This window comes from Camarhynchus parvulus, chromosome 1A (genome assembly GCF_901933205.1).
Source record: "Camarhynchus parvulus chromosome 1A, STF_HiC, whole genome shotgun sequence".
Classification (NCBI taxonomy): domain Eukaryota; kingdom Metazoa; phylum Chordata; class Aves; order Passeriformes; family Thraupidae; genus Camarhynchus; species Camarhynchus parvulus.
Window position 1 is genome coordinate 30,748,717 of NC_044586.1, and position 21,419 is coordinate 30,770,135.

Here is a 21,419-nt window from a genome sequence, read left to right on the forward strand (position 1 = left end):
TCCATTTAAATAAAATATTCCCTTTCTACTGAACTAAAGATCACCCTGTTATTCAGTGAAATGAAGATAATAAAGCAACAAAGGGTCATAGAAGAACAGTCAGATGAGTTAAAAACATGTATGTTGATTTCCTGATTCAGAAGTTTGCTTTAAATTAAAAAAAAAATAACATCACAAATTATTAACAAAGATATCCCAAAGTATTAAATTCTGATTCCCACCTGGCACCCCTATATAAGCCATGAAAAATTGGGTAATAATGTAAACTATTGAACTATTTGTAAACTGACATTCTATTAATACATCTGTTGTTCAAACACTTCTACTGAAACATGAAGAGGAAAAAATCCAACTACAATTGCCTAATAAACCACTCAAATACATCCTGGTAAACATTTTAAAATAACATAGCAAAGAAAAGGCAAATTCTGCCTTTCCTTGTATGTTATGAAAACATACTTGAAAATTAATGGAAAAATGCAAGACTTAAAGAAATTAATATGTGACATTCACTATACACATGAAATTGCTGATGTTTGGTAATACTGTTCTCGCCTTATCCCATAAAACTTAACCACATAAGTTATTCCACAAATTGTTCAATGCATTAAGGAGTGTGAACTAGATTATTATTTGAGTAAAACAAACTACTTGAACAAAGACTGAAGTATTTAGGGAACAGCTCAGTAATTTGTAATCAACTTGTCAGCAGTTCTAAACTAGAACCTTTAGCTCACAGAAAAATGCACATCAAGCCAAGAAAACCTCTATACAGCTTTACAGATATTTGTGTATTATTTATGATTCTTTAGCTTGTGAAATTAGAAACAGCAGTTCAAGTTTGCATTCCCTCTGTTTAAAATCATTCCACATTTCTTCCGATTTGTTTATGAAAAAGAAGCAAATGCATGACAATTAGAATCTCAATTTTTTTCTTCCATAGTGTTTAAGGATGAAGTGATGCTGGTCCCAAAAGAAAAACCTTCACTTTTTTCTTCAAGAGGGAAACAGTTTCACCAACAGAGAAATGGCAGGCTTCCCCAAGAAAGCCTCTGAAAGTTCAACTGCAGACTCATAAAAACGTAATGAAAAGAGTTCAACATCTAAAACAAAACAGAGCCACTACCACTCACAAAGACAGCAAGAAGATCAACCAGATCATGTTTATTACATGGTTTGAGAATGGAAAAATTCAGCTAAATGCTACATGTCGCTACTTTCAAAGTGGGACAGTTTTTGCTTAACTTCTGTACTACAGTTTGTATAAGCTATTTATATTTTTCCTGTTATTCCAAAGGAATAACGATTTTTTATCAAAATATGTAATAAATTCATGCATATAATTTGCAATAATATTCCTCTAAAAACTTCACTCATTAATAGAACATTTTGATCAAGTTACTTCCTTTTGCTAACTTAACAACAAAATTGCCCAATTTCTTGTTTCTTAAAGGGTTAATGGTTTCTACATAACCATAATTTATGCATTTAATCTACTTTGCACATTGATTTTTTTTATATCGATGGGTATGTGGCAATGTTGAGACAGACTGTGTTAGAGCTTTATCACCTCTTAACTTTTACATATTCTTCTATTTATTAGGGTTGTTATTTATAGCATTTGCTCAACAGTTCATCTGTTGATCAGTTGCAGGGCTTTTGTAATGACAGCAGGTGAAAGAAAAGCAGAATTGAAAACTATGCACTGCTTTGAAAGCTATCCAGCAACATGTCAGCATGGGTACTAACCAACCCACGTTTGGCAGGCAGAGCTTTGGTCTTTTTCTCAGTTCTGAAACCCTGATGCAAACGAATGTGAACTCATGGCCTGTTCTACTGCTGATACACCCCCTTCATCCTCTATGTTACAGAAATTAACTCTTCCTCCTCAAAGGATAGCAGAGTGGTTCTGACAGCTCAATGAACCTGAGAGACTGAGCAGCTGCTCCTGTTCTTTGGCTTCACCATTACCTACCACCCTACAGCCAGTCAAGTTCGTCACAACCTCCCTCATGCTAAAATGATTTTTGTGAAGAGTATCGTATCAATCAGACAACTAAACTGATCCAGGCTAGGGAGAACAATGAGAAAAGGATGACTACAGTACCTTTAACATCTAATCTACTCACTGTTCTGTTCACAGCAGAGCCCAATCACACCTTTGCACAGCTTTGTTAGCTAAGTGTGCATTGCAAGTATGTGAGCATCATAAGACATTACTGCCACAAAGCTCCCATTCCATTTAACTTCACAATGGTCAGGAACAGAGCTGTGAACAGTGCTGATCTGAAACTCTCATTATACGAGGAACTGTATTTAATTGAGGTAATGGATATAAATCATGCAAGAAAATGAAAGGAGCAGAAAAATACAAGTGGAACAAGAGGACATGTCTGTGCATCTCAGCCATCTCAGGATGAGCCCTGAGGAACTCTTCAAAGCCTCAGAGTGACTCAGGCAAAGAGGGGACCATGTACTAAATTTGTCAAATTATGTAACCTTCTTAACAGTAGGCTTTTAAAAAAATTATCTATGATTCATTCAAAATTATCACTTATGTCCCAAGTGATGAACTGCAAGCCAGCCTCTTGCAGCAATGGCAGGATGCACTGAAATGTCAGCCCTGGTCCTCCAAGCTATGAGTAGATGGATCATCGTTGGCTTCCTTCCAGAAAAGGGGAACAGTGAGCACAGCGTCCTGGGAACATCCCAGAGGAGCCATACCGAAAAGAAAATCAGCATCTGGGTTTGTCAAACCAAGAGAATCTTCACATGTGCTCAAATGACATATGTAAGACTTGGAAAATGCAAATTACTTCATATGCAGGTAGCGGGCTTTTCATAACACTTCAAGTTGTCTGGTTTTGGTTGTTTTGCTTTAAATCGCTTAGAAAGGCAAGACAAGAACCTGTGAAGATTTGCCAGCTGATACATATCCCCATTGGTATGCAAATATAGGTGGCAGGAAGGAAGGCAGGTCATAAAATAACCTCCTTCATTTACCAGTGAAACTAATTAAAGACACTACAACTATTAACTAGCATCTTTATCGGTCCATATTCAAAATACCTTCTGTATTTTAAGACCTCAAAGAAAAGTTCAGTGTGTTACAGGATCTAAGGAAAGAGAAGGAAATGGCATTGAGAACTCAGTCATTCTATTTCATGATCTTCTCTGCAATTTAAAACAGAACTATATGAAGCCTCTTGTGCACACTGTAATGGCATCAGCCATCATTTACTTTTTGGATGCATGAGGATTGGCAATGATGACAGTTCAGGCTAAAGTAATAAAACCCCCTGTTACAAAGGAGGGGTATTTGAAATCTTAAAATACTTGTACTTATCTATCTACATTAGGACTTTACCCTACCACAAGCAGTATAAAAAGGCATATATGTAGATTATTGCACTGTCCATATAAAGGTTAGTTTCTCTATCAGATTTATGTAAGTGGACCTGAATATGTACCAATACAAAATCCATTACAGGTAGGAAAATGATGACATGTAACTCACTGTAAAAATTTTAAATAAGGAGGAATTTTTCCAATTGTCAAATTCTGAAAAGAAGACAAAATAATGAAACAATTGGACTATTATCTAATGCACTTAAATAAACATGCTCTGCTCGAGAACCAATCCAGATAATCTCATTTTCCTCTAATTAGAAGTAACTCTTTCTCTGAAAAAAACCTCAGGCTAATTCTGCAGAACACACAAATACACAAATACAGACCAAAGGTCTCTCTTTTAATCAAACTGGAAAAGAAAATCTATCACTTTCTGGCAGAAAAAAAAACAAAAAAAAAACCCCCAAAAAAAAAAAAAAAAACCATTTATGCCATTTTGCTTGATATGCTACAAAAATTCATTTTGCCAAAGCTGATTCCTCCTTGACTGGGCCTGTTTGGGGTTTTTCCCCCTACACTGTAGTTTTTTAGCCCAGATAAGCTTGTTGAATGATTTTGCAGAGCATCTTGGGGAAGACAGGGGAAGACATAACAGTCTGATTGGCCCACGTCTCAATGTCTCATGTTTGTTTCTTTAAAAAAGCCTAACTATTAGTTAATAATATTTTCTTTCCTATCCCCCTGCACTTTAAGATTCACAGATGAGAGATGCTGTTGCACTACAATCCAAGTGGAAAACAATAAATCCTTGTTTCCAGACCTCTACACATATTTAAAGGAAGAATATCAGGCTTTCTCATATCCTGCTGAAGAAGCACATCACACACTGACTTGGGTTTCAGAGGAAATTACAGCACTTTTAAAGAACTGGAAGAGAGAACACTGTCACTGCAGAATAAATTCAGAGTTTGAATTGAACTGTAAACCACTTTCCTTCAGCTCTCCACCATATTTGGCATAACCAGACTGTTTTGCTGAGGGAGGGCTGCCTCTGGCATGCTCAATTGCCCTAAATAACTATGGCTGTTTCCCAAACAACTTACAATTGGCCATTCCTTCTACACTATTTAATCATCCAGAGCAGCACTACCATCCATTTAGAGAGCCCCACACTATTTTCAGGGAGTATGCTTTTTATTTCAAACAACTCTATGTGATTCATTTGAGCTAACTCTTTTAAAGCTGCGTCCTAGTTCTGACCAGAACAGGGTTAATTTTTTTGACAGGAGCCAGGCAAGGTGGTGCCTGTAGTCCCAGCTACTGTGGCAGGCATGGCCAGACCCTAAGGTTATTCTCCCATCACCTGCAAGATGGAGAAAGCATTTGGGAGAGTCTGGGTGGGGACACTGATTTGGGGAGCAGTATTCCTAAACCAAAACAAGCTTTTAAGAGTTGCAGATAAAACTATATTTCCAATTCATTTTAAGAACTTTGAAAAATCCTGTAGAACATTTACCCTTCAATTTCTGATGTTTTTTTTATGAACAGAGACCCCAGATTTATCATGGTATATCCTGCATAATTCCTGTACAAAAGACTTACATAGCCATATAACATTATATATTATAAATGATACTTTTAATGCGTAATTCTAACCTATGATTTTGTTACCTAAATAAGATCATTGTATTGACCATACAGTAGCTGTTACAAAGGTTCTTACTGGTGGCTGGAAACATTTTCACCATTAAAAGATGATATACCTTAAAGTAATTTCTTCTTTAAAAAGTAGCTAAAGCTGAAAATTATTATAGAAGTAAAGGAAAATATCCATGCAACATTTAGTCAAAAAAGACTTAAGTATCATAAAGTTCTGGCAAAGATATTGGGAAAATGGATGATTATTTGTTACTATGTTTCTCTGACAATTTCTAAAAACATTAACTAAAAAGTATGTCAAGAATCACCATGACTGTATATTCTGATACATATTGGCTTAGGAGGGATATTATACTGCTATAAATAAAAAGAGGTTTTAAAACAACCATGAACCATCAAAAAAAAAATTCTACTCTTATGGTAATAGGTAATATGAGCTCCATTCCAGAGAGAAAAATTGAGATTAAAGAGGTTTGTTCAAAGACTAAAGAAGATTTAATTAGCAAAACTAAAACTAATTCATGAATACCTAACTCCAGATGGTATGCTCATATCACTGGTATTTCTTAACAGTGATAATACACAAAACTTTTAAGTGTACTTATCAGCAGGTTTTATATGTTTAAAGTCTGATGTTTTATATGGCAATCTGTGCACTGAAATCACTTTCCCTCTCAAGCCTTTTTCCCCCAAACTCACATTTTCTATTCAGTGCAATGTTATATTAATCACACTGTTTATTTTATTATTGACATTAAATGAGCCTAAGGAGAAAGAAATAACTACTGTACAGAGCAGTATTTTGGGCTATTGGGCTAAAACTGGTAGGAGTTTTACTGACAAGCTACATACAAAAAATTTGAATATACACACCAAAACACTGAAAGGCAAATTCCAAATGCTCAAACTATTTTTAAATACCCAGTGTGATATTTATTAGGACACACACTGCTATACTTAAGAGGTACAAAAAACGTGTAGTGAACAACAAGCTGTGTGTCACAGCAATAGCTATTGAAAGCTCTAAAGGTATTAGAGGAGATATTGTCAGCATAACATAAGCTCTTAATAATAAGCATATCTGAAGAATGCTGTACCTTAAAATAGATTTCATTTCCTTTGGTTTCCAGTCACCAGTAGTGATTCAAAAATAATAATAATTAAAAATAATGTTTTATTGCATCTTTATTGTTTGTGGGAAATACAGTTTCTCCACCTAGCTTAGTACAAAATATAGTAACTGTTTTTCCTCACTGAACTGAGGTGAATTTTTAGTTAAGCATCTGCTCTGTATAGCAGGTCAACTATTTCCTGGAAGGATCCTCAAAGCCTACTTGCAAATGTAATGGTACCAGGTGATTAAAATTTCATCAGTAAATATGACCAAGCAACTAATACCTCTGTGGCAGTCCAGCAGTTTAAACCTCTCTATTTTCTACTTCTTTAATCAACGTCTGTCCCAGCTATAGGAAATATATCATAATGATCTTCCACGTTCAGATGTGGACTGCAAGGCCCAGAGGAAGATTATGCTTTTTGAAGCTTATTTTTGGTACCACAGGGAAAACTAGAGTTAATGAGGCATAATAAGCACAATTATTTTGTGTGTCATTACAATTTTATATTAAACACGAGGTAATCATCACCACAGAATGACCCTCAGTCTAACTGAAAAAGACGTGACAGGTACCACCCACTTTTAACTTTTTTGTTTGTTTTTACACTTCGGGAGGCTTCCTTTGCTATAAGAGAATATTCAGATAATGAGATTGGCTTTATATCACTTGGGCTGCTCATTAAGTTGAAGGCAGAACAGAGAAACACTTGTGTCTTTCCCTCCCTACGGTTGAAACATGTACACACCCACTTCAGAATCCATAAACTAAATTAGTCAGTCTTGCATATTTCTCCCTCAAGTGCTGACAAACCGTAACAAGGTACTGCTTGGATCACATTAAAGTTATTTGAAATACTAGTCATAAACAGAACAGCAGAATAAGACCAGTAAAGATGCAGCTAAAGCATCCGAAGTCCTCACAAGGACTCCCTCAGCCGAGGGATGGCAGCTGCCTGCCACACAGTGAGGCAGCCAGGAAAGCTGGCACACACAGGGTAATTTGGAGGCAGCTTCACAACCTTCTTCTCATTTCACTCTCCCACGGTGCATTTTCAGGTTTTTTTAAGAGATAATCCATGCTCATGCTTTTGAGTATTTTTCCCACATTGTCAGTGATTGACAAAAACAGCCTGGAGAAATGTAAACTGCAGAAAGGCCTGCAGGAGTAGAGGCTTTCTCACCTGCGGCAGAACACGACTCTGCCAGCACTACCTGCAAGGTACCCCTGAAGGGACCAGAAGAAAGTACCAGTGAGGTGATTATCACCCATTTCTTCCCTGAGGACTGAAGATGGAGAAGCTGCTGAATATGTTTGCCTCAAAGTCCCACAGTAGCAGATAAGATTATAGTCTTACACATATCACAACACAGAGGACCTGGCAATAAACCATCACCAAATGAGACATCTCCATTTCCAAAGCAGTTCAGCCACATTAGTACACAAATGCACCCATGCTAAAAGCTTGCCTCAGCAAATGCCCTTATGACTACAGCACATCAGCTCAGTGTTGCACAGCAGTCAGCCATCAGTGGCATTCAGCCTGCTAGGCCAGAATACAGATGGATCTGGAACAAAACACTCATATTTTTGCTTTAGTAAAGCTGGTCTTCACAGATTCGTACTTCTTTATCAGTTTCCACACTGTAAGTTTTTCAAGGGATGCCTCGTTTTTGAGATTATGACAGAAGCAGTTCTTGTTCAGAAGAAGCTCTTTGCAGGAGATGAGAGAAAATGCAGGACTATCAGGGAAAATTATCCTGCTACTCCACAATTTTCAGAAGTAAGAAAATACTATTGAGGAGAAATTTGCTACAAACTGAGGAAAGCAAAGAAATGAGGAGTGACAGCTTCTTCTTAGTAGCCTAAAAATAAGGAAAACACTTCTCCACTCTACTGTTTGACTGAGCAGCCCATCGTCCCACTCTTTGAATAGCCTATTTATCACTAGAATTCATAAAACTAGAAAAAAGAGGCAAACAAAAATAAATTATTTTTCCTATGTCAACCTCATTTAATTACTGAAGAGTAGTTTGAATTGTTGATCTCCTAATGCTTTGGCAGGATGGGCAGCCAGTCTAGCCCAGTCAGGCTTGCCTGACTACAAGAGAAATAGAAAATAGATTAGCATAGTCAAAGCCAAGGATAATTTTAGAAATATTTACAATAATGAACAGAGTTGGGTGACAGGTCACATTAGCTAGGGGTGTCGTATACCCAGCCTTGTTGCAATGTAGTGGCTAGTAAATATTCAGCAGAAGTTTAACAAGATATTTTAAGCAGATTTATTTAAGTCAGCTCAGTCATGTCTGTATCACTGCCTGACATACTGTCTTTGCTTTCACACATCTTACAAGACACTTAATGTCAGCTTATATGGCAAGAAACCAGATGATCATGTACACACGAGTCTGTGCATACTGAGATGTGTAGATGAAAACAGCTCATCTTGTCTCCTGGGAGCATAATATCCAGTAGTCTAATTTCCAGACAATGCTGCAGCCAATCCTACTATTGGGCAGAAACAAGCATGTTGGTTTTTTTGGTTTTTTTTTTTTTTGATCACAAAATCTGCCTCATTGCAAGCAGACAACTAATAATGTCTGGGCATCTCCACCAAGGACAGAAATTGAACATGCGTTAACTAACCAACTAACTAACTTTTCTTTCCAAGGAATTCCAGCGTTTTAATACGAGTTTTATACTGTCACTAAACTTGTACCTCTCAGTGCTTCATATAATCACTCTGGTGTGCTGGCTCACTGTTCAGTTAATTCATTTCTTGCTCTCCTGCGCTAGTTTTGAAAAAAAAAGTAAAACAAATGGGATGTGCTTGTTCACAATTTAAAAAACTCACTTACTGCAGCAACAAGTTCAGTAATTTTCCTACGGTGAAAAAGTATATGAAGTAGAGTTACAAAATCAGACTGACAAACTACTAAAATGCTGCTTTGCTGGGCATTTTATCTGCCGAATCTACTTTTTCACTCTCTATCAGCTCACAGTAACCACCTGCATTTGCCTCTTACTATCACAGCTTTTAGACTATGGCATGATACAGCTGTCTAATCAAAATGCACAACTCTATCAGAAGATGGCTTTGCATCACATAGGGGGTTTCTGAGCAGAGCACTGAAAAAACTCAAGCGCTGTCAAATTTTTCTTTCACAGATAGGCAAAGCAATCAACTAATCCATTCTCACTTCTGATGAACTGTGAATAAGGAAGGCTTAGTCAAGGTCTACATTGCACTCACAGGTGATATTTTGACCATTCTCATATAAACTTGCATTTGTGCCAAGAGCAGTACAGCCAGGCAGCACGGAGTTCAGGATCCAAGCTGGATCTGCCATACATGCTTGAAACCACAGAGCTACAGCTAAACATTGTTACTGATACCTAAACTGGCAGGTTTACTGCCTGTTTGGATATGTTTACACTAGCTGTGGTCACATCTCATTACAGCATAGATATAACCTTTGAGACGTGGCTGGGCAATGTTACAAATAGCTGATATTTACACATGAGCAGGAAGGCATAAGTATTTGACAATAACTCTTTACAATACTGGTAGGCAAGGGGAACTACAGTAATTTCCTAGGCTGAATTATACCTGACCTCACTTCCTCATTTTTATTATGTAGTATTGACGTTTTTTGCATCAGATGAAATAAAGGAATAGCACTTCCCTGATGCTGTCCTTTACTACTTCTTATATTTTCTAATCAGAGAAAACAGAACATTTGGTAAACTCACAAAAAATGTTCATTAGTGTGCTATATACCAGATTCCAAATGGAAAAACACCAGGGTGGGCTTTATAATACTAATAATGCATCTTTAATTTCAAAACACAGAACTAATACTACTGAAAAAGAAAGTATCCCCTTACCTTAGGGTCTCCTTTTCTCCACGAAAATGCCAAACCTGTAACACCTAATCAAAACACATTCCTGCTTTTCCCCATTTTTTACTAATGCACATACCACTGCAACTTGAAATTACATTTCTTAAAGTATTCTCTTTAGATGTTGCTAGTAAAATCAGACAATTCAAAGGCAAAGACAGACAGGAATAAGTAAAACATTCACCATAAAGAGCAAAACTCACCTTTAGCAGGGTTTACTTTTATCCCTGACCTATACAGCATCTCCTCATTCTGCCAGTCCCCATTCCTGACAACAGTCTTGAGTCCATAGAAAACAATTAATGCAGCAGTGGAACAAAAAACCAAGTTTTTCAGAAAGCGCTTTTGGGCTTTGACATAAAGGGCCCTGACACCTACTGTAACCAGCAGGCAGAAGCCCATACTAGGAACATACAGCACACGCTCTGCTATTACAAAGCCAACATAGAAAAACAGGTTTGTGGCAGGAATGAAGGGCACTATTAACAAAGAGAGAGAAAGAATGACAATGTTCTCGGTTGAAGGAAGCTGCAGTTTGTGAATTTCATGCTTTTTTAGGCCATTCTCTTCTTTTGATGCAAAGCTTGACTTCACCTCCAGTGTCTTGTACTCCATCTCTGGGTGACAGCTATGCCCATTAGCATTTTGCTTGCCATTCATTACAGTTTTCCCATTGAATTCTCTCTCATCGCTGGAGCCCTTCAAGCTAAAGTAGGCAAGGAGGAGGAGTCCTGCATAGAAGGCCACAGTGTGTAGATTCCTCCAGTCGCTGACTGCTTTTAGAAGAGGCACAGCATCCATAGACCAGTCAAAGCTGAGGGTATCTGGGCACAGCAACAGCCAGAGGTTCTTGGTTGGCAAGTAAAAGAAGGTCAGGGTACGTGTGAGAAAACTGTCTGAGTCAGCTGCTGGATTGTCAGAATTAGAAAAACTTGGAGGCCTGTTGCCCATCCAGTACAAGCGAACACCCAGCAGTGCAGTTCCCCAGGAGGTCAATAAACCAATGCTGAAGAATAGGGTCAAATTCTTTCTCTGAAAGAAAAAAAAAACAGCATAAATCAACACTAGGTATTTATTTGTGTAAATTATATGCAACAACCAAAAAAATATCTGATAGAACTCTTTTTCAGTAATGGAAACAAACACAATAGATCTCCATCTCTGACATTTGGATCGCGCCATGTTGGGGTACATTGTTGACTACAGACTAAAGGAAACGACTCTTTCATTTAAGCTCTATCAAGAATGCATCACAGTCAAGCCTTCAGATATTTTAGGGCTGTCAGTCCTTTCTTAAGATTTAGTTGTATAAAGCTTTTGAAACTCTTATTTTAGAGGAGTTTATGGAATCTTACATTAGTTCCTACATAATCTTCTGGCTGTGACCAAAGCATGAGTTTGCCTTAGCTAGATTTAAAGTCTGAAGGATGTTCCAGATCCATTTTCTTCAATCAAAGTCTCTCTCCGAGGCATTTCACTAGAGAACCGATAAAAATTTCCAAGAAAGCAAGAGAGGAAAACAGATGCAGATTCCATATTTAGGTCTCCTAGCTCCTACCTATTAACTTGGAGCATTCAGCTCTACCTACTCCAAAGTCCCACTTCATTTTCTATAAAACACAAAAGTTTCACCTCCATATGAGGAAGGGCCACTTTACATTGAGAGTGGCAGAGCACTGGAACAGGTTGCCCAGGGATGTTGTGGATTCTTGTTCTCTGAAGATATTCAAAACCCACCTGGATTTGTTCCTGGACAGCCTGCTCTAGGTGACCCTGCCTTGGAAGGCGGATTTGAGCTGGACAATCTCCAGAGGTCCTTTCCAACCCTAACGATTCTGTGATCTCAGAGCCAAACAACACATTGGGGTTTTTTCCTCAAGCACACCATAATAAACGCTCCAAAACCTTTCACATCTTTATATGTATCTAAATAAAATTATGGGAAGGACACAGCTAACTACCAATGTCATCATGCTAGCAACTTGAAGGATCTGCACTTATTTATGGAATAGCAGAACATTTTCCAGCAGAAGCTGCTTCTTGGGTAAGCTCTGCTCTTGATTCCATGGGCACCCTAAATGAAAGCTGGTTTGCATTACTCTCTCTATGTAAAAGCTAAAATATATGGGGTTTTTATTTTCAATTTCTCAGATACCTTTTGTAAGGAAAGAAAAAAACCTATTTGCCAAATAGTTACGGATACAGATTAAGTGCTTAGATTATCTTTTCCCCATTATTAGAAAGAATTATTTGTCAATCATTTTTCATTTTATTTGGTTTGTTTTTTCCATCTCATACTACAATTTTGTGGGATGATTATTCAATGTTTACTTAGTTATTCAGAAGCAGAACCTAACAGTAGAATGTTTTATCTTATTTCTACAAAACAACTAATTTTTCTTCTTTGTGGGTGGGATCAACTCTTGATATCATAAATTACAGATGTTTGTGTTGCTCCATTTTAGGTTAATTACTAATAGTTTTCTACAGTTTGCTGATATTCTACTAAGAAGACACAGTCTAGTAATGATAATTTATAGTTTATCTTATAATGTATCAGGAAGAAATTTATGTCTTTTCTCATTTCTATAGAGTTCCTCCTCGTGAAGTTTAAATATTAAACATCAGTGAGATTCATTCATTCAGTTATGCTACATTATGAAATTTAATGGAGGCATTAGCAGGGAACAAACAAATTTATAATGGAAACATTCATGCACTTGGATTGTGAACATGTAAAAAATGCTGGCACTTTTTATACATAAAGTAAAGCCTGGGTCCAGATTTAATTTGCCATATTGATACCAATTTGATTTACTAGCTTTTTTACATTCTGGATAATCCACAATGCTTTGGTAATATATCAGCCAAAACCCTGATCTACACATCATGATAACTACATTCCCTGGAAAGCCTATTAGAACAACTTACTTTATTTGTAAGCTGGGTAATACCTTACAATTCACTTCACATACGGTTTCATCCATGCCTGCCAAAACTATTTAAATGCTTTTATTGTTATAAAGCTGTGTAATATAAAGCTGTTATCACTGAAACTCCCAACTAAGTTTACATTTGGAATAAAAAGATTATTCAGATTTCATGGATTTGCATGTATGTCCTCACAGTAAAATCTCATGTCCCAGGTTTAACTTGCCCATTCTCATCATAGTTTTCTACATGAAATTTTTTCTGCCCACCCTTCTGGCTCAATAATTTTCAAACTCATTTCCTTCAAACATACACATAAACAACTCTCAAATGTTAAGCATGACCTATTTACTCCCTCATACATCCTTCTTATGAATCTCTTATGAGGAGGCTGCTAAAACAGAAAGAAGCTGGGAACTGAAAGATAGTATTTTTTGCTTGTTTGAGTTAGAAATAGTCTTTTCTGGAAGGCAATATACCACTTGAAAGATTAAGATATCCCAAATATTAAGGAAGTGAAACTTGATTAACAGATGAAAAGTGAGCTTCCATGGACTGATTAGGCTGCTTTGTTATTTTGTTAATACTTAACAACTGGAAGAAAATCCCACTTTTCTGAAGTCCTAACCATTGACCTTTTCAATTAAATGTCAAGAAAGTTCACATTACAAAGTTCTCTGACAAAACCACATGAGTGCAATATGCTATTCCTCATGGATAATAGTGAAACCTACTAAAAATTTTCAGGTCTTCCTCGTATGTTAACCAAATACTAACAACTAGAAGTTTGCCTCTTGCTTCTATCCCAAAAATGTTAACAATCTGTAGCTCAGAGCTAATCAATCTTCACTGCTGGAGTAACTACTTGCAGCCTCTCTTTTAAGCTTTACACTTAAGGTCTGTAATATCTGGATCCTCACACTTGTAGGTTTTTATAAAGAACACAGATTATCCATACACAGGTTTGTGTGTCATGTTGTAAAAAAACTATTTTTTACCATTTTTAAATCATTTTACATGATTTTCAAATGAAATATCTAAGCACTCACTCATAGAGCTCAGAGATGTCTGAGTAGGTTCACCACCCCAGCATAATCATCATTATTCATCATGCTGTACGGCACTAGTCAAGTGGAGACTGAGCTCTGGTAGATTCTTAAACTCGGTTAACTGACATCAGGAGTGAAGTGCAAATTTCCTGTTGCTGCCTCAGACAAAAATGGTTTGCATTCTTCCCCAGATTTCAGACATGGATCTTTTCAATAGTCAGTACCTTTACAACCTTTTAAAATTACCTACAAGTTAAGTACAGTTAGCAATAACCTGTATAACACTGACACACCATTGTGAATTTTCAGATTTCAGAGAAGGCTTAGTCTAGAGGCAAGAAAAATCTGTCCCTAACACTTAAACATCTGTCACAACAATTAAAAATATGATGTCTTTTTCCTTTTTCTGTTTTTTTTTTTTAGTTTTCAGTTTTCAAATCTCACAGACAGCATTGGCCTAGAAGGGAAAAACAAATTGATTCCCCTTTTTTCCCTCTCTCAACATTCATGATTTTTGCATAGCTTTTATCCCTCTGTGCTAATATAGTCACAGATAATGAGAAAGGTTTAGCACATATTTTGCTTTACTTTCTTTAAGGCTTGGAAGAAAATCATTCCAGCAATTTATTAAAATTAAATAATACAGCCAGTCCCCCAGTGGACTTTTGCCTGCAAAGGAAGTGTTTTCAAAATGAACTCTGCTCAGACAAGCACTTTCACTAGTAACCCTTCTGAGCCTCCTGACAGCCTTTGCTACTCTGATCTGATTGTGTACATTCAGTGCAGTCCAGGAGCAGAAGAGATCCTCTGTAATGCTTGGCAGAAAGGATTTGGATTACTATACTCATGAGTCCTAATCCAGCCCATCTGCCATACGTTTTGACACCCCCATAAATCCTCTAACCTTTCATAAGTAGCCATTTTCATCAGAGGAAAAAAATGAGCACTGATTTAGATCAGATATCTCCTGCCTGCTAACAGGCAAGTACCACCACTGCAATTTTAGTCTTTCTGACTGTAGAAACCTTTTTCATCACCCTACCAAAATCCATCTGCATGACCCACCCACATTGCACATTTCCCTTGCATTAAATCCTAATTCCTCACTTCATTATATTGCCCTTAAATAAGGCACTGCAGCAGATTTCTTAACTGGACAGCCACTGCCAAAATTCAGTCATCTCCTAAGTGGTATCTAAAGCATTTTCAAAAGACACTGTTCTTTTAACCTCACATTGTCCATTTCACAAACAGCATTAAATATGGCACATGATTGAGACAGTCCAGAAATTAAAATCATCAAACACAAAATGTTATTCTTAGAACTCAGGAGATACCGTGATGAAAGATGTGTCATCAGGCATTACTCACAGGAATTTCTTTTCCAGGAGTTCCTTAAATATATGTTGGCTTGAAAACTGGGACTTCCAAAAGTACTAAAACACTGCCAGATCACTAGACTTACAGCATCTTCTTCCCACTGTAGGTAGAGGTTCCTGGATAAGAGATCTGCCAAGTTGGAGCCAAACTACAATTAAAAAACATCTCCCCCCCCAGGAATGAAGCTATTTGCTACAACTCCTGCTGGGTCACAGTACTGAGATGGAAGTGGCCTTTAATGCTGTCTGACCACCTGCCTGCGGGTTCCTGCTTGCATGACCCACTAAATGAGGTTTACTCATATTCATTGGTGATGCAACAACTGACCTGAAGGTGTGTTTTTCCTCAGAGTTGGAATTCTGTCAACAGCTTGTCCAATATTGGGACCAACTGTGCATATTTAATGACATTTACTTCCAGTGTTAAGACCTCACACAATTTTCTCCAACAAGGAAGTGCATTCACAAAACAGCTAAAGATTATCTGTACATAGTTTTATTGAAATTAGCCTGTAGCACAAGTTAAACAGTCCTTATTACTACTGACTTGCCTTACATTAATTAGAGTTATAAATACTGGCATTTAAAATTGCCAAAGTCTCACTCTAAAATCCTTCATTCTTTAATATGATTTTTTAAGTACCAAAACAAAAATAAATAAAAAATCCAAAACCACAAAAACTCTAACCTCTCCATTGAAAAACAGTTATAAGGACTGCAGGGGAAAAGATAGACTGCATTAAGATCAAAACCTGCATGAATGACTGGAGATAGTACAAGAGCAGAAGGACTTGATATGGACAGGAGAACACAACAACAAAGCCTTGGAGAAGTAGATAAAAGATGTAACTCAGGCAAACAGAAGTCAAAACCTAAGCAGGATGCCAGCTCAACTCTGCAAGGCTGACAAAACAAAACAATAAAGTGATATCACACTTACTCAAAAGTGGGGCTCAAGGAAAAGCCACCTGAATAGGACACCGGGCAGTGAAGACCACAAAAGAAGACCCCAAAGAACCATAAAAGGACTTCTGATAGGCTGTGACTACATAAATAATGTACTACATATATATCAAGTAAGTGGGGATAGCTAATGATTAGTGTGTATGATAAGAATTCTGTTTACCCAACTCTCAGGAAGTGTTGATTACTGGAAGGATCCTCCAAATTCCCAGCACTGCAATAAAGAATGCCTGCTTTGTAATACTCAAATCTGTATTAGAAAGTTTATATTTGGCCAATTTCAGTATGAATATACAGCAGCTTGATAAATCTGTTTCCATGATCAGTGCAAGAAAAGGCTTTCTGTAAGTCCATATAACTAAATGCTATGTAACAAGGGTGATGCTATGGATATCTACCCAGAGTTATTCCATCTATCTGCAGCAGCAAGAACTTTACACAGGAGATTAGAAAGCCATTGGGATCAAAAGGCATTCCTGGACTGCCAGACTGCTCAGGGATGCTGTCCAGCACCACTGTTACCACTGCACAGGTAGAAAGCTGGTCATCACACCTGCATTTCATTTAACAAGTACTGCCTCATCCAGAGGTTTTACAGTGAGGGAAGAGTGCTGCACTTTCCAAGCTAGACAAAACACCAAGAGTTCACTGAACATGCAAGTATGTTCAAAATTATTTTGAAATAACAGAGAAATGTTAAGAAAAATAAACTTGTATAAAAGGCAGGGGCAACACTGTTTTCTTAAAGGTACACAAGTAAGAGAAATGGAGCAAATAATTTAATTGACTCATCTTCAGAGAAGCATAAGGGATCATCACAGATCACAAACAGCTAGAAAGCTAAACACTGTACTGAGGCTACAAATGAAAGCACATCCTCCAAGTTACGTGAAGTAATCCGTCCACTCTTCTCAATACTAATAAATCCTAAAAGGATCTGGTTCCAACACAGATCTTTCAGAAATAAAAGAAGGAAATGGATAGAGCAACACAACAGGGTAATTTAAGTTCAAAAGGAACCTAAAGAAGATTCCAGCTGTGTAAAATGGAATCAGTTTCCTTCTACCACTGCCACATGGACTACAAGGAAGCAGGTCAGTCTCACAGATGCGTGGCACAGCTGAGGTGAGGAGCACAGTTCAGCATTACACCAGAGCAAATGGATCAGGAGGCCTGCAGAGCCCCAAGGAGAAAGGAAGCCTTGCCCCAGTCTCACTGGAAACACAAAATCTGTACCTGGGAACACAAAAGCTGGCCCAACCTCTTGAGAAACAAATACACATGAAAATGAGTAGCAACAGCTAAGGCTCATGATATCATTTATATCTCCTTCATCACATTAAGTAAATCTGACCTGACAATACAATTTACTAAAGCTCTGTTTATTGGAATAGATAGATATGCAGTTTTTCTTCTTAACTGTTTCTTCTCCTTTTCCATACAATGTTCTGGCCTGCTTATGAAAAAAGAAACAAAGAGCTGGCTGGCTCCAAAGAGCACAGATCACAATCCTACCAACCTAACACAAAAAATTGTAATGGCACATTTCATGTTTTCTAAATTAATAAGAGGGCAATAAAGGAAAATTGAAGTCTATGAAGTGGTTTAATATGCAGTGGGAGGAGAACACACACTGTTAGAATGTAAATAGACACATACTGACCAATGGATTTTATGATCAAAATGTCATTAAATTCCAGACTAAGCCTCTAGCAATGACTAAGCAACTTTACCACTGACTAGAAGAACATCATCAATAACCAACTTCTGCACATGGGAAAAATAACAAGTTTAGGTCTGACAGAACAACCTCTCTAGGTGTAACAGCTATCAGCTGGAAGCCCATCAAGTTTACAGCAGTCAGTTGCTACAGTGGGTAAAAGGATTTTAGAGTGGATCATGGATAACAACCAGCATCTTATGTGTGGGTTTTTCCATTTTTCTGTTTGCCTACTGAAAAAAAAATCAAGGTGTTTTGTTTTAATTGTACTTTTAAAATATATCAAAAGAGCCAGCAGCAAATTAGTCTTGAAACTATACTCCTAAAAAAAAACAAACAAAAAAACAACAAAAAAAATTACAATTTCGGACATTTAATTGTAATTCTTCTAGTAACGCTTTAAAACCTACAACATTTCAAAGAGAAACACAAGTAGTATTGAAAGTTCCATGCAAAACAGAGAGCCTGCTTATTAACTCAGAAGGCATACTATTAAGGAAGATTCATTTAAGATCAAGTAGACTCTTATTTCCTTAAAAAAATATTTAAAGTTGATTTTTGTGCAGTTATTTTATTTTCAGATCTAGCAGTTTAACAAGACAAGGAAAAGATTGTTAAGTGACTCCGAACCTATCTGTGGGACAAACAATACAGGTTAGGTGGTAACTAACATGTTGTTTTGAAAAAACTCACCTTCCTTCTACACCCTGACATTTATTTATGAAAAGGCACCACTGGACTGCCAAAAGACACTCCAAAGTAGTTAAGTATTATGTTAAAACACAGTACCCTTTAGGAGTAGGAATAAACTTCACAGTATCAGTCACTTACTGGGCATTTATTTCAGATGCAGTGCTTATTATAAATAGCAGCCTGAAGGACATTTCCTGCAGTCTAGATGCAATCTCTGTTTAACTACTCATTTTTCTATGCTCCACTAGGATCACCATTTAAAAACTGGGTAGCACGAAGAACCAGAACCAGAAAAGCTAAAGGCAAAACAGCAATAACTAACAGTCTTGGAAAGCCTTAACAAAAGTGAGAACGACACACCTTCAAGATTGCAAGTCCCACCAACAGCAGGTGAAAGGTAATTTACAAAGAATGCTGACAAATAGTGGGTCACCACCATTGATGAAAAGGTTTGTTCCCAGGTGTACTGACAACAACTTCTTCCAAACTCTTAGTCAAAACAAGCAGTCTGAAGCATACCTACATGCCTCCTTTCTCACCTAACCTAGTCTTGCTTCCCATGTAGCTAACCAAGTAGTTATGAATCACTAGCAGTTAAATTCTGGATATATGTGCTTGAAAGTTTGAAGAGTAATACACTGGAATAAAAAACCCCAAAAAACAACCCCAAACACAAAAAAACCCCCAAAACCAAAGAAGCAAACAAACAGCACCTCAAAAAAGAACTTCAATGAACAACCTTTGTAAGACCTGACCATTAAGTACTGCAATCTTGAGAAGCAAGACTGAGAAAGCTACCATTTGAATAAGAATTTAATTTGTTCCCCTTTTTCATTAGATTGCAAGCTTTTTAATAGAATTGGTTATGGTCAAAGACTAATTTAAAGAAGAGAGAGATTCGTGTTTTCTGTGTTAATTACTGGGGAAGCTTTTTGTATTCCTTCCCTATGGAACACACTAAACAGAAAATGGCAATGAAAACCTATTTGAAAATGAATAGAGAAAACAAATTAAACTTTTTGCAACAAACAGTCTTGGCTAACTACACAAGTAATTACTGCTCAGTGATAGCGAAGAGTGTTGCAAAGATATCACAGGAGTAAAAATGCTCAAATATAACAACATTTAGCCAATAATTAAAACTGCAAACACTTCAATGGAAAATTTCCTCAAAAGTATGCTTGATAAAAGTAACAGAATACCTTGAATAGGATGTCCTCTACTTTGTTCCCCTAAATGTGAAGTATAAAGAAAACAATATAAAAAACATTGGTGTTAATTTCTTTCTCCCCTTATTCTAGGGATCCTTTTAAGGTGTATTTAAAAGGATATTTAAACATAGCCTTTTAAAAATATAAAGCACATTACTAGAGTCTGAATCAGAGACAGAGTAAAAGGTAAAGCATTTACTGACCTCCATATTACAAAACCAAACCTTCAATAATTCAAATAAAAAGAGATTAAAGATGGTGAAGCAGAATATGGATGACAAAACTTACTTCATGATGTGGAATGTCATTACTCTCCATTAGGCTAATGTGAAGAAATGAGTCAATTAGTAGTAACCTCCTGTGAACCAATACAAAGATACTTCTCAGCTGTAAAAGAGGTCAGTGGCTGGTACTGTAAGAGGTGTGATGAAACCCTTAACCAATTACACTAAACTTACTTGAAAGCCTGCACAGTTATCTTGTTTAGCTTGAAAAAAAATATCTCTAATAATTCCTGTGAGGTAATGATCTGTGATCAAATAAGTCTACCTGTAAAACAATCCAGCTTCTCTGAAGGAAATGAAAAATTACATACTCTTTTAGAAGAAAGGAAGAAAATTATTTTTTCTTAAATAGATTCAGTACCATTCTCAAAACCTTTGTTTTAAATATATTTCTCATTTTTATAGATGAAGAAGTGCAAACAGAAATAACGTTGCCTGCATGTACTCATCCACATTTACACACACAAACACACAGAGCTAGCCTTGGTAATTCCTGGTTTGTTCAGGTCCAGTGCATTACAAACATGGTTTGGGCATCAAGGACATAAATGCAGCAGTCTTTCCTTAGCACAGCTCTGGTGCAAACAGCCAGCTATTATTAAATTCATTCCAGTCTCACTAATGAGTGGAGTTTGGAAGTGCAGTATTTTTGAGCCATAAAGAGATGATTTATAATGAGAAGTCACTCAGTAGGAAGGCTAGAGTACAGCAGTCCTCTCTGCAAGTTATCATAACAGAAAGCTATTTAATGAGTGTGGGTTTCTTCAAGAATTCAAAAAAGGCAAGATTTGGAATAGTATGTGTTACATTATGCAGACACTCACATCACTGAACATTGCTGCTACAGTAAAACCACCAAAATAAAAATCCTCAAAGTTGTTCCTATCTTGAGTTTTTGGCTCATTTTTAATAAGTTCTTTCAAATGTAAAACACGGATCTGTAGGGATTAGCAGACAGACACAATTCAGTATAGAAAGATTTAGTAAAGTTTAATTAACTAAACTAAGTTGCCTAAGGTCAGCCACTCCATAGAGCAAACAAGAAAAAAATGTGGCCCAAAGCAAGATATTGTTTGGCAAAGACACAATGAAAGAGCAGAGAGGTACCCTACCTCAGCATGCTCAGGAGACGCCTGAGTTACCTGCAGTTCCCTGCTC

The 21,419-nt window shown here is 37.0% G+C and overlaps 1 protein-coding gene across 1 annotated transcript in view; it reads right to left on the reverse strand.

Annotated features, from left to right (window-relative positions):
- The window catches only part of TMTC2 (transmembrane O-mannosyltransferase targeting cadherins 2), a 239,156-nt gene that overhangs the window by 88,836 nt on the left and 128,901 nt on the right, over nucleotides 1-21,419 (reverse strand). Inside the window, exon 3 of the mRNA XM_030959447.1 lies at nucleotides 10,235-11,063. Coding sequence (XP_030815307.1) covers nucleotides 10,235-11,063 — 829 coding nt within the window. The remainder of the gene's footprint in view (nucleotides 1-10,234; nucleotides 11,064-21,419) is intronic.